The sequence below is a fragment of the Hemitrygon akajei genome, chromosome 2, assembly GCF_048418815.1.
Source record: "Hemitrygon akajei chromosome 2, sHemAka1.3, whole genome shotgun sequence".
In the NCBI taxonomy this organism is placed as follows: Eukaryota; Metazoa; Chordata; class Chondrichthyes; order Myliobatiformes; family Dasyatidae; genus Hemitrygon; species Hemitrygon akajei.
Genome location: NC_133125.1, coordinates 107,553,853 through 107,571,196, shown reverse-complemented (window position 1 = coordinate 107,571,196; position 17,344 = coordinate 107,553,853). Strand labels below are relative to the sequence as shown.

The 17,344-nt window shown below is 44.7% G+C and overlaps 1 protein-coding gene across 2 annotated transcripts in view; it reads left to right on the top strand.

Annotated features, from left to right (window-relative positions):
- The window catches only part of epb41l5 (erythrocyte membrane protein band 4.1 like 5), a 215,138-nt gene that overhangs the window by 81,818 nt on the left and 115,976 nt on the right, over positions 1-17,344 (top strand). For both annotated transcript variants that reach the window (XM_073026976.1, XM_073026985.1), the window contains exons 3-4: positions 13,253-13,295; positions 15,453-15,531. In XM_073026976.1, coding sequence (XP_072883077.1) covers positions 13,253-13,295; positions 15,453-15,531 — 122 coding nt within the window. The remainder of the gene's footprint in view (positions 1-13,252; positions 13,296-15,452; positions 15,532-17,344) is intronic.

Below are 17,344 nucleotides of genomic sequence, written 5' to 3'. Positions count from 1 at the left end.
CAAGGGCCACATCTAACTTCCTCTTAAATATAGCCAATGAACCGGCCTCATTTGTTTCCTGTGGCAGAGAATTCCACAGATTCACCACTCTCTGTGTGAAGAAGTTTTTCCTCATCTCGGTCCTAAAAGGCTTCCCCTTTATCCTTAAACTGTGACCCCTCATTCTGGACTTCCCCAACATCGGAAACAATCTTCCTGCATCTAGCCTGTCCAATCCCTTTAGAATTTTATACGTTTCAATAAGATCCCCCCTCAATCTTCTAAATTTCAGCGAGTATAAGCCTAGTCAATCCAGTCTTTCTTCACATGAAAGTCCTGCCATGCTAGGAATCAATCTGGTGAACCTTCTCTGTACTCCCTCTATGGCAAGAATGTCTTTCCTCAGATTAGGGGACCAAAACTGCACACAATTCTCTAGGTGCAGTCTCACCAAGGCCTTGTACAACTGTAGTAGAACCTCCTTACTCCTGTACTCGAATCCTTTTGCTATGAATGCCAACATACCATTTGCCTTTTTCACCGCCTGCTGTATCTGCATGCCCACCTTCAATGACTGGTGTACAATGACACCCAGGTCTCATTGCACCTCCCCTTTTTCTAATCGGCCACCGTTCAGATAATAACCTGTTTTCCTGTTCTTGCAACCAAAGTGGATAACCTCACATTTATCCACATTAAATTGCATCTGCAATGAATTTGCCCACTCACCTAACCTATCTAAGTCACCCTGCATCCTCCTCACTGCTAACACCACCGCCCAGCTTCATGTCATCCGCAAACTTGGAGATGCTGCATTTAATTCCCTCGTCTAAATCATTAATATATATTGTAAACAACTGGGGCCCCAGCACTGAGCCTTGCGGTATCCCACTAGTCACTGCCTGCCATTCTGAAAAGGTCCCGTTTACTCCCACTCTTTGCTTCCTATCTGCCAACCAATTCTCTATCCACATCAATACTATACCTCCAATACCGTGTGCTTTAAGTTTGCACACTAATCTCCTGTGTGGGACCTTGTCAAAAGCCTTTTGAAAATCCAAATGTACCACATCCATTGACTCTCCCCTATCCACTCTACTAGTTACATCTTCAAAAAATTCTATAATATTCATCAGACATGATTTTCCTTTCACAAATCCATACTGACTTTGTCCGATGATTTCACCTCTTTCCAAATGTGCTGTTATCACATCTTTGATAACCGACTCTAGCATTTTCCCCACCACCGATGTCAGGCTAACTGGTCTATAATTCCCCGGTTTCTCTCTCCCTCCTTTTTTAAAAAGTGGGGTTACATTAGCCACCCTCCAATCCTCAGGAACTAATCCAGAATCTAAAGAGTTTTGGAAAAATTATCACTAATGCATTGATGCACCATCAATAACTCACGCTGAGACTTAGGAAGTGAGATATCGGCTCAATGATCCCCTCCCTGAGCAGCCGCTGCACCTCTGAATGAATAAAGGCCCTGTCCCCCGCACTGTACCTCCTACTTTTAGTTGCCACAGGTTTACAGTCGGGGGTCAGGTTGGTGAACAGCGAAGGGGGAGGGATCTTGAGGGTGGAGAGGTTGCAAATAGTGTCAGCAGCCCAGCTATCGGCATGGTGCTGGGCGGGATGTGTGGTTCGGTGTGTATGTGCGTGTGGTAACGGAGTATATGGCGAAGTCCCACCAAACTGAGGATTCCTGACAGTGAGTGGTGGGAGGGGCCCGTCATATGCCATAGTCACACTTTCGAGGTGGCTCTGGAAGTCCAGCCCCAATAGCACAGGTGCGCACAGTCGAGGCATGACCAGTAGCGCAAAGTTCCGATATTCTGTGCCCTGCACCACCAATGTCGCTACACAACCCACCTGGATGTCCGTGGAATGCGACCCAGAAGCCAAGGTGATCTTCTGACGTACCGGCCGTGTCACGAGTCCACAGCGTTTCACTGTGGCCGGGTCAATAAAACTCTCAGTGCTGCCCGTGTCAAACAGGCAGCTAGTCCTGTGCCCCTCCACCAGGATGTCCATCATCGACCTTGCGAGCTGGTGTGGGGCGCTTTGGTCGAGGGTCACGGAAGCCAGTGTTGAACGGGGCGTGTCGGGGGCGGGGCCTGGTGACGCCGGCAAAGATGGCCGCTCACATCCGGGCATGCAAGATGGCGAGTCGGGGGCGGGGCCTGGTGACGCCGGCAAAGATGGTTGTCCACATCCGGTCATGCAAAATGGCGGCCCCCAGGTCTCAGACGCAGCGCTGCTCGACCCCGGGCGCGGTTTAGACTTACATACCTTGGCGAAATGGCCCTTCTTCCCACAGCTGGAACAAGTCGCTTCGCGAGCCGGGCAGCTGTTTCTGGGATGTTTCGGAAGCCCACAAAAGTAACAGAGTTTTATACCTGGCGAATTCGAGGGGTTCGAGATACCGCGTCTGGCAGCGGCGTTGGCGAATTCGCTCAGAACCGGGGAATCGCGCGGCTGGACCTCTTCGGCGTACAGCTGCGCAGCCTCTATCGTATCGGCCGTCTCTATCGCGGAGCGTAAGGTAAGATCAGCTTTTTCCAGCAGCCGCTGGCGTATACACACTGACCGGACCCCAGTCACAAAAGCGTCTCGGACCAAGAGTTCCGTATGCTGTTCCGCTGTGAGCGCTTGGCAGTCACAAGTCCGCGCGAGTGCCTGTAGATCTCGGAGAAATTCAGCAGTCGACTCCGTAGGCCGCTGTTTTCGTGTTGCCAAGCGGTGCCGTGCATAAACTGGATTTACTGGCCGCAGGTACTGTCTTTTGAGGGCGGCAAGCGCCTCCTCGTAGGTGGATATGTCCCTGATGAACGAATAAACTTTTGGGGCGACCCTCGAGAGGAGAAGTCTGAGCCGAACAGCCGAGTCGGTGGCACGAACCTCCTCTAAGTACGATTGGAAGCACACCAGCCAGTGTTCAAAGGCAAGAGCTGCTCCAGGGTCTTGGGGGTCGAAAAATGAGGGAGAGCAGCAGGCCACAGTCGCCTTTATACAGGGGTCTGTGGGAGGAGCCACAGGGGCAGTCAGCAGGGTCTGTGGGAGGAGCCACAGGAGCAGTCAGACAGGTATATCTAGTTCACCACATGCATCCACTATTTCTTGGGCTACTTCCTTAAGCACTCTGGGATGCAGACCATCTGGCCCTGGGGATTTATCTGCCTTTAATCCCTTCAATTTACCTAACACCACTTCCCTACTAACATGTATTTCCCTCAGTTCCTCCATCTCACTAGACCCTCGGTCCCCTAACTATTTCCGGAAGATTATTTATGTCCTCCTTAGTGAAGACAGAACCAAAGTAGTTATTCAATTGGTCTGCCATGTCCTTGTTCCCCATGATTAATTCACCTGTTTCTGACTGTAAGGGACATACATTTGTCTTAACCAATCTTTTTCTTTTCACATATCTATAAAAGCTTTTACAGTCAGTTTTTATGTTCCCTGCCAGCTTTCTCTCATAATCTTTTTTCCCTTTCCTAATTAAGCCCTTTGTCCTCCTCTGCTAGTCTCTGAATTTCTCCCAGTCCTCAGGTGTGCTGCTTTTTTTTGCTAATTTATATGTTTCTTCTTTGGACTTGATACTATCCCTAATTTCCCTTGTCAGCCACGGGTGCACTACCTTCCCTGGTTTATTCTTTTGCCAAACTGGGATGAACACTTGTTGTAGTTCATCCATGCGATCTTTAAATGCTTGCCATTGCAAATCCACCGTCAACCCTTTAAGTATCATTTGCCAGTCTATCTTAGCTAATTCACATCTCATACCTTCAAAGTTACCCTTCTTTAAGTTCAGAACCTTTGTTTCTGAATTAACTGTGTCACTCTCCATCTTAATGAAGAATTCCACCATATTATGGTCACTCTTACCCAAGGGGCCTCGCACAACAAGATTGCTAACTAACCCTTCCTCATTGCTCAATACCCAATCCAGAATGGCCTGCTCTCTAGTTGGTTCTTCGACATGTTGGTTCAGAAATCCATCCCGCATACATTCCAAGAAATCCTCTTCCTCAGCACCCTTACCAATTTGTTTAACCCAATCCATATGTAGATTGAAGTCACCCATTATAACTACTGTTCCTTTATTGCACGCATTTCTAATTTCCTGTTTAATGCCATTCCCAACCTCACTACTACTGTTAGGTGGCCTGTACACAACTCACACCAGCGTTTTCTGCCCCTTAGTGTTATGCAGCTCTACCCATATCGATTCCACATCCTCCAGGCTAATGTCCTTCCTTTCTATTGCATTAATCTCCTCTCTAACCAGCAACACTACCCCACCTCCTTTTCTTTCCTGTCTATCCCTCCTGAATATTGAATATCCCTGGATGTTGAGCTCCCATCCTTGGTCACCCTGGAGCCATATCTCTGTGATCCCAACTATATCATATTCATTAATAACTATCTGCACATTCAATTCATCCACCTTGTTAACGAATGCTCCTCGCATTGACACACAAAGCCTTCAGGCTTGTTTTGACAACACTCTTAGCCCTTATACAATTATGTTGAAAAGTGGCCCTTTTTGATTTTTACCCTGGATTTGCCTGCTTGCCACTTTTACTTTTCACCTTACTACTTTTTGGTTCTACCCTCATTTTACACCCCTCTGTCTCTCTGCACTTGTTCCCATCCCCCTGCCACATTAGTTTAAATCCTCCTGAACAGCAGTAGCAAATGCTCCCCCTAGGACATTGGTTACAGTCCAGCCCAGGTGCAGACCATCCTGTTTGTACTGGTCCCACCTCCCCCAGAATTAGTTCCAAGGCCCCAGAAAATTGAATCCTGCCCCCTTGCACCATTTTTCAAGCCACGTATTCATCTGAAATATCCTCCTATTTCTACTCTGACTAACACCTGGCTCTGGTAGTAATCCAGAGATTATTACCTTTGTGGTCCTACTTTTTAGTTTATTTCCTAACTCCCTAAATTCACCTTGTAGGACCTCATCCCATTTTTTACCTATATCGTTGGTACCTATGTGCACCATGACCACTGGCTGTTCACCCTCCCATTCCAGAATGTCCTGCAGCCGCTCAGAGACATCCTTGACCCTTGCACCAGGGAGGCAACATACCATCCTGGAGTCTCGTTTGTGGCCGCAGAAACGCCTATCTATTCCCTTTACAATCAAATCCCCTATCACTATAGCTCTCCCACTCCTTTTCCTTCCCTCCTGTGCCACAGAGCCACCCATGGTGCAATGAACTCGGCTGCTGCTGCCTTCCCCTGATGAGACATCTCCCCCAACAGTATCCAAAACAGTATATCTGTTTAGGAGGGAGATGATCTCAGGGGACTCCTGCACTACCTGCCTACTGCTACGCTGTCTAGTGGCCACCCCTTCCCTTTCTGCCTGTGTAGCCTTTACCTGTGGTGTGGCCAACTCACTGAACGTGCTATTCACGACTTTCTCAGCATCGCGGATGCTCCAGTATGAATCCAATCGCAGCTCCAGATGCTCAATGCGGTCTGCCAGAAGCCGCAGTTGGACACACTTCCTGCACACATAGTCGTCAGGGACACTGGAAGTATCCCTGATTTCCCACATGCTGCAGGATGAACAAACCACAGGGCTGATCTCAGCTGCCATGACCTACCCAATACTTGCCTCAACTTTTGAAACTTTCTCCTTTGAAAGGAACTTACCCGGCCTTACCTCACTTGGAGTGAAGCTCATCCTCCGCCTCTGCTCGCCGAAGCCTCTGGAGACAAAGCCTTCCTACTCTGTCTCCCTCTACTCTGTTGCCGGCTCCATCAAACTGTTCTCTTTTAAATACTCCCGCTGCCTCACGGTCCGACTTACACGCGCTTGCGCAGTTGTGCCCCTGTTAAACTGCCGAAGAAAATGACCGACTTCCACAAACTGCTCTTTTCAAATACTTTTGCTGCCTCAAGGTCCGACTTACACGCGCTTGCGCAGTCGTGCCCCTGTTAAACTGCCGAGTTGCAGGGAGATGGGAACCAGAGTGCCAGAACTGTTAGTGGGGAGGTTGTGGAGACAGATGTTGGTAAGACCTCAGACATCGTCAGGAGATAAGGTGAGACTAGTGCCCTGAGCTGCGTATATTTCAATGCAAGAAGTATCGTTGGAAAAGTGGATGAGCTCGGGGTATGGATCAACACATGGAATTATGATACTGTAGCCATTTGTGAAACTTGATTGCAGGACTGGCAGCTCAGTATTTTAGGGTTTCGTTGCTTTATACGTGACAAAGCAGGAGGGATTAAAGGAGGAGGGGTGACGTTACAAGTCAGGGAAAATGTCACAGCCATGCTTTGTCAGGACAGACTGGAGAACTCAACCAGTGAGGTAAAATGGGTGGAACTGGGAAATAAGAAAAGTATAATCATTTTAATGGTGCTATATTATTGACTACCCACAGTCCTAAGGATTTAGAGGAACAAATTTGTAAAGAGATTGCAAATTGTTGCAAGAAACATAAGGTTGTTATAGTAGGTGGTTTTTAACTTTCCACATATTGGCTAGGAATCCCCGACTGTAAAAGGACTAGATGGGATAGAGTTTTTCAAATTTGTTCAGGAAAGTTTCCTTCATCAGTATGTAGAAACCCCAATGAGAGAGCATGAGATACTGGGTCCGATATTGGGGAATGAGAGAGGCAGGTGACAGAAGTTTGTGTAGGGGGACACTTTGCATCTAGTGACCACAATGCCATTAGATTATTAGTAAATATGAAAAAGATAGGTCTGGTCTGCAGGTTGAGATATTAAACTGGAGCAAGACCAATTTTGATGTTATCAGAATTGAACTGACAAGTGTGTTTTGGGACAGGCTGTTTTCTGGCAAAGGTGTACTTGGTAATTGGGAGGCCATCAAAAGCGAAATTGAGCTTGTGTGTGCCTGTCCGAATAAAAGATAAAGATATCAAGTGTAGGGAACCTTGATTTTCAAGAAATATTTAGGCCCTGGTTTAAGTAAAAAAGAGGTATATATCAGGTATAGATAAGTAGGAACTAATGAGGTGCTTATGGAGTATAAGAAATACAAGAGAACTCTTAAGAATGAAATCAGGAGGACTAAAAGTAGGCATGAAGTTGCTCTACCAGACAAGATGAAGAAGAATCCTAAGGTAGTCTACAGATATGTTAAGAACTAAAGGATTGCAAGGGGCAAAATTGGCCCTCTCTAAGACCAGAATGGTAATCCATGTGTTGAGCCAAATCAGATGGGGAAGATCTTAAATAAATTATTTGCACCTGTATTTACTCAGGAGATGGACACAGAGTCTATAGAAGTGAGGCAAAGTGGCATCAACTTCGTGGGCCCTGTACAGATTGTAGAGGAGGAGGGGTTTGCTGTCCTGACACAATCAGTGTACATAAATCCTCAGGGCCTGACAAGGTGTTCCTTCATGACCCTATGAGAGGCAAGTGCAGAAATTGATGATGCCCTAGCAGAGATATTTAAATCATCCCTAGCGACAAGAGAGCTACCAGAGGATTGGAGGATAACCGAAGTTGTTCCACGTTTAAAAGGGGCTTTAAACATAAGCCAGGAAACTATAGGTGAGTGAGTCTGACATCAGCTGTGGGAAAGTTATTGGAAGGTTTTCTAAGGGACCAGATATATAAGCATTTGGATAGGCATGGACTGATTAAGGATGGTCAACGTGGCTTTGTGTGTGATAGATCATCTCTAACCTATCTTAAAGCTTATTTCGAGGAAGTTACCAGGAAAATGAATGAAGTCAAGGCAGTGGATGTTGTCTTCGTAGACTTTAATAAGGCGTTTGGCAAGGTCCCGCATGGGAGATTGGTCCAGTAAAGTTCAGTTGCTCAGCATTCAAAATGAGACAGTAAATTGGATTAGACTTTGGCTTTGTGGGAGAAGACAAAGAGTAGTAATGGATGCTTGCCTCTGACAGGAGACCTGTGACTGGTGGTGTGTCACGGGGATCAGTGCTGGGTCCTTTGTTGTTTGTCATCTGTATCAGTTGATCTGGATGATAATGTGGTTAACCTGATCAGCATATTTACGGGTGACACCAAGACTGGGGATGTAGTGGACTGCAAGAAGGCTATCAAGGCTTGCTGAAGGATCTGCATCAGCTGGAAAAGTGGGCTAAAAAATGGCAGATGGAATTTAATGCAGACAAGTGTGAGGTTTTGCACTTCAGTAGGATCAGCCTGGATAGATCTTACCCAGTGAGCAGTCGGGCACTGAGGTGTGCGGTAGAACAAAGGGATCTGAGACTACAGGTTCGTAATTCGTTGAAAGTGAAGTGACATGCAGATGGGATCGTAAAGAAAGCTTTGGCACATTGGCCTTTATAAATCAATGTGTTGAGCACAGGAGATGGGATGTTATGGTGAAGTTGTATAAGACATCGATGAGGCCTAATTTGGAGTATTGTATTCAGTTTTGGTCACCTACCTACAGGAAAGATGTAAATAAAGTTGAAAGAGTACAGAGAAAATCTACAAGATGTTGTGGGGTCTGGAGGACCTGAGTTATAAGGAAAGATTTAATAGGTTAGGACTGTAGTCCTCGAGACCATAGGATGCAGGAACAGAATTAGGCCATTCAGCCCATCGAGTCTGCTCCACCATTTCATCACGGCTGATCTACTTTCCTGTCAGCCCTAAGCTCTTGCCTTCTTCTCTATCCCTTCATTCCCTAATCAATCAATAATTTATCATCCTCTGCCTTAACTATACATAAAGACTTGGCTTCCAAAGCTGTGGCAAAGAATTCCACAGATTCACCACTCTCTAGCTAAAGAAATACCTCCTCCATTCTAAAAGAATGCCCCTCTATTCTGAGGCTGTGTTCTCTAGTCTTAGACTCTCCCACCATAGGAAACATCCTCTCTATATCCACTCTATCAAGGCCTTTCGCATTTGATAGTTTTTAAATGAGGTCACCCTTATCCTTATGAATTCTAGTGAATGCGGGCCCAGGGCCATCAAACACTCTTCATGTGACGAGCCGTTCAATCCTGGAATCATTTCCCTGAATCTCCTTTGAACTCTCTCCAGTTTCAACACAACCTTTCTAAACTATGAGACCCAGAATTGCTCACGTTACACAAGTGAGGCCTCACCAGTGCTTCATAAAGTCTCGACACTACATCCTCGCTTTTATATTGTAGTCTTCTTGAAATGAATGCTAACATTGCATTTGCCTTTCTCAGCACAGACCCCACCTGCAAATTAACATTTAGTGAATCCTGCACTAGGATTCCCAAGTCCCTTTGAACCTAAATTTTTTGTATTTGTTCCATTTAGAAAAAGTCAGCCCTTTCACCTACCAAAGTGCATGACCTTATACTTCCCGACACTGTATTCCATCTGCCATTTTTTGCCCATTCCCCTAATCTGTCTAAGTCCTTCTGTAGCCTCTCTACTTCCTCAAAACTACCTGCCCCTCTACCTATCTTCTTAACGCCTGCAGACTTTGCAACAAAGCCATCAATTCCACCATCCAAATCATTGACATTTAATGCAGATATTCTGCGGAATGTAGACTATTGAGAGCAGATTTGATAGAGATATACAAAATTATGAGGGGTATAGATAGGGTAAGGGCTAGGAGGCTTTTTCCATTAAGGTTGGGTGGGACTACAACCAGAGGATCAGAGGTCATGGGTTAAGGGTGAAAGGCAAAAAGTTTAAGGGAAACGTGAAGGGAAACTTCTTCACTCAGATGGTCATAAGAATGTGGATTGAGCTGCCAGCACAAGTGGTGCATGCGAACTCGATTTCAACACTTAAGAGAATTTTGGATCGGTACATGGATGGTCCGGGTGCAGGTCAATGGGAATAGGCAGGTTAAAGGATTCTGGCGTGGACTGGATGTGCTGAACTGCCTGTTTCTGGCCTGTACTTTTCTATGACTCTAAATAAAGACTTATTTTCTTGTTTTAAGCTATTTTTTGTTGTCGTATTTGGAAGCTTCATTGTAGTTTATCTTTATAAGGCACTGATGAGGCCTCAGTTGGAGCATTGCGAGCAGCTTTGTCATAGAGAGGATGTGCTGACGTTGGCGAAAGTTCAGAGGAGGTTCACAAGGACGAACCCGGGAGTGTATGAGGAGCGTTTGATGGCTCTGATCCTGTACTCACCGGTCTAGAAGAATGAAGAGGTGGGGGGGGGGGTGAGGAATCTCATTGAAACATATTGAATATTGAAAGGCCTAGACAGGGTGTAGGTGGAGAGGATGTTTCCTATAGAGGCTGAGTCTTGCACCAGAGGGCACAGCCTCAGAATAGAAGGACCTCCCTTTAAAACAGATGAGAAATAATTTCTTTAGCTGTAGAGTGATGAATTTGTAGAATTTATTGCCACGCACAGCTGTGGAGAGCAAGTCATTGTGTATATTTGAAGTGGAAGTTGATAGGTTCTTGGTTAGTCAAAAGTTATGGAAGGAAGGCAAGAGACTAGGGTTCAGAATGATCATAAGTCAGCCATGGAGGAATGGCAGAGCACAGTCAATGGGCCGAATGGCGTAATTCTGCTTCTGCATCTTGTGGTCTAAAAGTAAATTTGTAAAGATCATTTTTTCCTGGAACTTTACAGTGAGGTGCTTCTGATTGTGAGGGTAACAATTTTCCTTTCAGGCTAAGAGTCAAAACAGGCCAAGGCATTGGCATAAACCTTCCATTGCTATCAAGCATGGTAGAAACAAGGAAACTTTACACATCTTTCCATCCAGATTCCTGTCATTTCCAGTGGAATTTGACGCCTGGATTGGAGTTTATTTATAGATACATTCAGGCACTTTGAGTCACATTGCTGAACAATCCCCGATTTAACCCTACCCAAGTCACGGGACAATTTATAATGACAACTAACCTTTTAACCAGTATGTCTTTCGACTGTGGGAGGAAACTGGAGCATTCAGAGAAAACCCACGCATTCCATGGGGGGGAGGGCGTACAGACTCCTTACAGAGGAAGTGGGGATTGAACTCCAAACTTTACCCTGATCTGTAAGATTGTCGCACTAATCGCTACGCTACCGTGGCACCCACTAACGTGTAAATCCGGTTTGATGATGCATGCTTCAAGTGTTCACGCTGCATGTAAAATTTATGATGCACTGAAAATGTTGTTTTTCATTAGGGGTTATTACCCGTACAACATTTTAAAAACTGATCAATTTAACCTCCCACTGAATGTTGCTAAGCACATTTCGACATCTGTTTTGTGTTTGGCGGGTTAATCTTGAGAGCTGCCTCATGTGAGAAGGCTGAAAGCTCCACGTTTGGGTATTTAGCGATTCTCTAAACAAAGTGTGTGTCGATGGCCCGGCCGAGAGCTTTCACATGTCCTGTGCTGGAATGTGGAGGAGCTGAAGGAAAACAGGCCCAAGCTGAGAAAAAGCAGGGAGTACCACGTCCAGTCTGGATTGTTCTCCTGTGCGGGAATGATTAACACCAAGACAGCTCAGAAGTTGTCCGGGCCTTTTGGAACTAACGCTGTCTGCAGAGGTTGCCGATATTCATTGCCCCTTGTGAGACTGTCAAAGAACAGGACCCCCTCCATCCTTGTGAAGAGCCCACTGCAGTCAAAAGGCCGTACAATGTGAGGGTGTGTCTCTTGTTCATATTCATTTTAATTCCCAGCAGCAAAAGAAAGGGTCACTGCTACTGCTTGATATAATTCACAGTGTCAAACAAAAATGGCTTTCAAAAGGGAGATTCACAGACCTTCAATAAATGAGCATGTAATTCAAGTTAATTGAAGCCTCCTGTTCTTGGTGCTCATTCTGCAGAAACTCCTTAAGCAGATGACTTGATAGAGGTAACAAGAGACCTAGATAGAGTGGATGGCCGGAGACTTTTTCCCAGAGCAAAAATGGCTAATACAAGGGGGCATAACATTGAGATGATCGGAGGAATGTATGGGGGGGGGGGGGGGAGGTGTTAGAATTAAGTTCTTTATACAAAGAGTGGTGGGAACAACCTGCCAGGAATGGCGGTAGAGGCAGATATATTCGGGCATTTAAGGAACTCTTAAATACTCCTAATGTATCTACCTCTGCCACCACATGGGATGAATGAAAGATGGAGGGCTACGTAGGAGGGAAGGATTAGATTGGTCTTGGAGAAGGTTAAAGGTTTGGTACAATGTTATGAGCCTGTACTGTGTAATACGTTCAGATGAAATTGGAACTCTTCCTGGAAATTACTGGGAGACATTTTTCTCCTTTCATTGTTTAAAAGGTGAATCCATTGGCTTGCCTACCAGTTGTTGAACCAATCCTAAATTTTATTTCTATTGATACTTTTAAGAATTTCAAAATTTGCTGCCAATTAAATCCATTTTTCACACAAAATAAATTAAATCAGAAGCTAAGTATTTGGAAATCTGGAGGGATGAATAATTTGGTAGCTTCTGTCTCTATATGAAAGTCTAGAGTGTTTTGTAAGTTAAAACAAAAAAAAATTGAAATCCTGAAGATATTTAATACAGCAAAGACTAAATAGACCATAAGACATAGGAGAGTCAGGCCATTCAACCCATCTAGACTGCTCATCCATTCCATCATGGCTGATTTATTTTCCCTCTCAAACCCATTCTCCTTCCTTCTCTCCGTAACCTTTGATGTCCTGATTGCTCAAGAACTTATCAACCTCCACTTGAAATATACGCAGTGACTTGGCTTCCACAGCCGTCTGTGGCAATGAATTCCACCGGTTCATCACCCTGTGGCTAAAGAAATGCCTTCTCATCTCTGTTCTAAAGAGATCAAAGTTCAAAGTATGTACTATTATTGTTATCAAAGTATGTATGCAGTATACAACTCTGAGATTTGTTTTCTCCAGATGTCCTTGTACTCTGAGCTGTTCTCTCAGGTTCTGGACTCTCCCACTAATAGAAACATGCTCACCACATCCACTCTATCCTGAATAGGTCAGAATGTCTTGATGTAAGGAGAGCTCTGGTTAACCTTCCAATTCCTTCACCTTTCCTCACATCTGTTTTGTAAGGGGGGTGTGCCTTTCCATTTTGAATGCTTCTTGGTCAGTTATATCATTATTGACAGCAACAGCAGATGCAAGCCTGCTGGTTCTGACTGACGATGGCAATGCGGATCTCAGTCAGTGTGATCATCAAATGGGTCATAGAATGCAGCGAGTTTACTTTGCTGAAAGGCCGTTAACTGTCCTTCATGGTTTTTGTGCAAAAAGGGGAAGGGGGTTGCTCTGTCTGGCAGGTTTACATGATCTCCTGGCTCTATTGGAAGTTAATGTGCCATTATGTACTTCATGTTGCAGCACTGGTTGGACAACACCAAGAGCATCAAGAAGCAAGTGAAAAGTAAGTTGCATCTGAATCCAGATCAAATTAAATTTATTATCAAAGTGCATTGATGTCACCCTGAGATTTATTTTCTTACGGGCATTCACAGTAAATCCAATAACTGTAATAGAACCAGTGGAAGACCGCACACAACAGGGTGGGCAACCAGTGTTCAAAAGACAACAAAAAGAGATCATAATAACAAGTAAATAAACAATGAATATCGAGGACATAGGATGAAGAGTCCTTAAAATTGAGTCTACAGTTTGTGGGAACAGTTCTACGACGGGGCGAGTGAAGTTATCCCAAGTTATCCCCTTTGGTTCGGGGGTTGAGGGGTAATAACTGTTCGTGTACCTGCTGAATCTAGAGGCCTCTGTACCTTCTTCCTGGAGGCAGCAGTGAGAAGAGAACAAGACCTGAGGGGTGGTGATGTCCCTGATTATGCTGCTTTCCATTCTGTTTATTCTTGTCCCTGAGTAACAAGGGCAAAGTGACAAACCGCTTCAAAATAGCTGAAGGTTTCTGAAGTGGAGCAGTTGAGCTCACTGAAGGGATGTAGGGAGCTGTGACATCTGGAAGGGATGCTCAATGAGATGGGCGCTCACCTGTTACAGTGGGTGACCATCCACAGATTGGAGAGGATAAGCAAGGATCAAATTTATTCACTATATACATGTATTAACAATTTGCCATGGTGTATTGATGCGACATGCAACTAAAACAGCTTTCAACAAATATAGAGGTTAAAGTACAGGTATGGAATAAAATGTACATAAATACCAGCATGAAAACAGCATAATAAAAAGTGGTTTAAAGTATTTACAGTGCAGTGGGGGGGGGGGGGGGGGGGTGAGAATGGTTGATCAGGTTAACTGTCCGTGGAAGAAACTTTTAAGATGGCGTGAAATTTTGTTTTCATAGCCTTTAGTGCTTTCCAGAAGAGAGATTTGAAACAGGCAGTTGTCAGGGTGTGGAGTGTCTGCATTGATCTTTCCTACCCACTTTTTTTGTCCTGGATCGTCACCCAGCAGAGTTGGGTAGGGGTAATGAGTAATGCAGGAATTCTCCCGGAGTGTGGTGCTTTCAAACCTATTCCCAGTGCTGAATAGAGGGAGAACGATGTCAAGACCATTGTGGGTTCATTGTTCACGTTGCATGGTGGGCCCAGTGTATAGAACTACACAGGAGAATGAATAGATGGGTGTTCCTGCAACAGTCAAGGTGAGTTCTGCGGGGCATGTTATTTGCCAGGTGATATGGCCAGAGACTGCACAGAGAGGGAAGATAGTGTGAAGGTTTGGGGAACAGCCGTAAGTCTCAGTTGATGTGGGAAGGAGGAAATATTTCAGAGTTCAAGGTGAGAGTTTGCAAAGTTTCAGGAGCTATGAAGCGAGATCCAAGATAATAGTTTTGGATTTGACATGATCGGGTTGAATTCAGGGCATTCATTCTTATGGATTGAAGTAAAATCTGACGAACTTCTGATTCTACGTGGTTGTCTGACAAGGCCTGTGGTGAGTGGTGCTCTGCTTAGTCCAGTGTTGGTTCTCTCTATATTAGTGATCTGGATGGTAATGCGGTAAGCGGAATCATTCATTTTGAGAGGACTGGAGTATAAAAGCAAGGACGAACTGCTGGGTCTTCATAAGACATTGGTCAGCCTGTACTTGAAGTGTTGTCAGCAGGGTGTTGAAAGTATGTGCTGGCATTGCAGACAGTAGGTTGAATAAGTTACAGCTTCATTCCCTGGAGTGCAGGAAAATGAGGGGAGATGATGTAGAGGTACAGAAAATTGTGAGGGGTATAGATTGGGTGAGAGATACAGATGAAGCTTCTTCCACTGAGGTTGGGTGAGACTAGAACTAGAGGACATAGGTTTAGGTTGAAAGGTAAAATATTTCAGGGGGATCTGATGGGGGGGAGTTTCTTCGTTTGAGGGGGTGCAAGTCGCCATTGGAAGTGAGGGATGCTGGTTTAATTGTAATATTTTGTTTGGAAAGATACATGGATGAGAGACGTGGAGGATAATGGTGCAGGTCGATGGTACTGGGCAGAAAAGCAACCCAGCACAAGCAGTTTGGGCTGAATGACTGTTTCTGTACTCTGACTGTGATTTTAATATTACTCATCTTGTGTATATATATTGAATCTGCTTTTCAATTCCCTTTGAAGTTGGCCCTCCATACTGTCTTCATCTCCGAGTAAAGTTTTATTCATCCGAACCCAACAACCTGCATGAAGAATTAACCAGGTGGGAAGATGTTTCTGTCATTTACCCTGTGTGCATTGCCTCTGGTTTTCAGCCAGTTGTTGTGAGCTTCTCAAAGTTATTGACAACCATTCTGTTACCTTTTCTGCATCCCTTTCACCCCTTGTAAAAAAAAAAATTAGAGTTTGGCCAGAATTAGCAAGCAGGTGTTGAAATATTGACTGTCTGTTGTATTCTTGACATTTAGTTCCATTGTAGTCATTGGGATTGAATGTTTGGAAGGCAGAAGGCAGTTCTGCATTTACACCTTTTTCCCAAATTATGGAATAATTTATGTATATAATATATCCTGTGTGTTGTCTATTCCGAAGTGATCGTGATACCGCTGCATGCAAGTTTTTATTTTCTGTACTTATGCTCAGCAAACACGCACACTATATATGATAATCAACTCAACTTGACCTGAAGGCCAATTTCTCTCCCTCCAAATGCCTGAAAGTTGAGGTATCAAGATTGCAACCAATACCTCTAGATGTAGGCACCTCATCAATGGAATTGAGGTGACCGTAGCATAACGGACATCATAGTCAACCTCATTGTAGACAAGCTTCTCACATCTGCTTTCCACTATCCTGAGTGCCTGTTTTCCTCGTCTCCAAACTTTAGCCACCAACTAATTTAAGGTGCCATGGCAGAGTAGCGGTCAGCACAACGCTATTACAGCCCACGGTGTCGGAGTTCAATTCCGTCATCCTCTGTGAGAATGTTTGTATGTTCTTCCTTTGTGTGCCTGGGTTTCCTCTGGAAGTTCCGGTTTCCTTCCACAGTCCAAAGACATACCAGTTAGTAGGTTAATTGATCATTGTAAATTGTACTGTGATTAGGCTAGCGTTAAATCGGTGGGTTGCTGGGCAGTGCAGTTCATTGGGTCGATACTGTTCCGCACTGTACCTCTAAATAAAATAAATAAAAATAATTCTATATCACATGGGGGAATTTAATCTGGGACCTTTGTGATATGTTCAGCCAGAAATTGTCTGATTGATCTTAGGGGGTCAGCACAATATTGTGGGCCGGGCCGAATGGCTTGTACTGTGCTGTACGTTCTGCGTTAAAATTTGGACAAGAGAAGTGTCAATACCTAGGCTGTCTAATTCTGCAGCTGGCATTTCCCAAGGTGCATTGACAGTACGTTCAGTACTGGATAATAATTCTTTGGCTCTTACAGGCATGTCGGAACGTGTTTGCCTTCTAAGTCTGAGCTCATAACAGATGTAAATATAAAAACTAATGCACCTGCAGAGTTAATTCACTGATAATGTGAATGATAATTCATTGGTTTATTTCTCAACAAAGCCCAATCACTGGCAACACAATGTTTCAATCTGTGTATAAATTAAGGACGTGAATTGTTGACAAGAACCGACTGACTTCCAAGCGGGGATTGAGTTTGAAAACTCCATTCAAACTTCTCAGTGGCTGACATAGCATCTTAGAATCACAGCACAGAATGAAACAGGCTTTTCAGTGCAACTTCTCCATATCAGTCGTGATCTCTATTACGCTGTCTTTAGGTCCTTAACCTTTCACACTTTCCTATCTAAGTATCTACTGAAGTGCCCGCCATTCTAATTATTTTTGCCTCCACTATTTCCTGTGGCAGCTCGTTCCATTTAACTGCACCCCCCTTCTCCTCCCCCCCCCCCATATGGGAAAAGCTCACCCCTCAGATCTTCAGGGCACAAGAGACTGCAGATGCTGGAATCTGAAGCAACAAAAAAGCACTGGAGGAGCTCAGCAGGTCAGTTAGCATCTGTGGAAGGAAATGGGCATTTAACACTTAGTCCAATTTAAA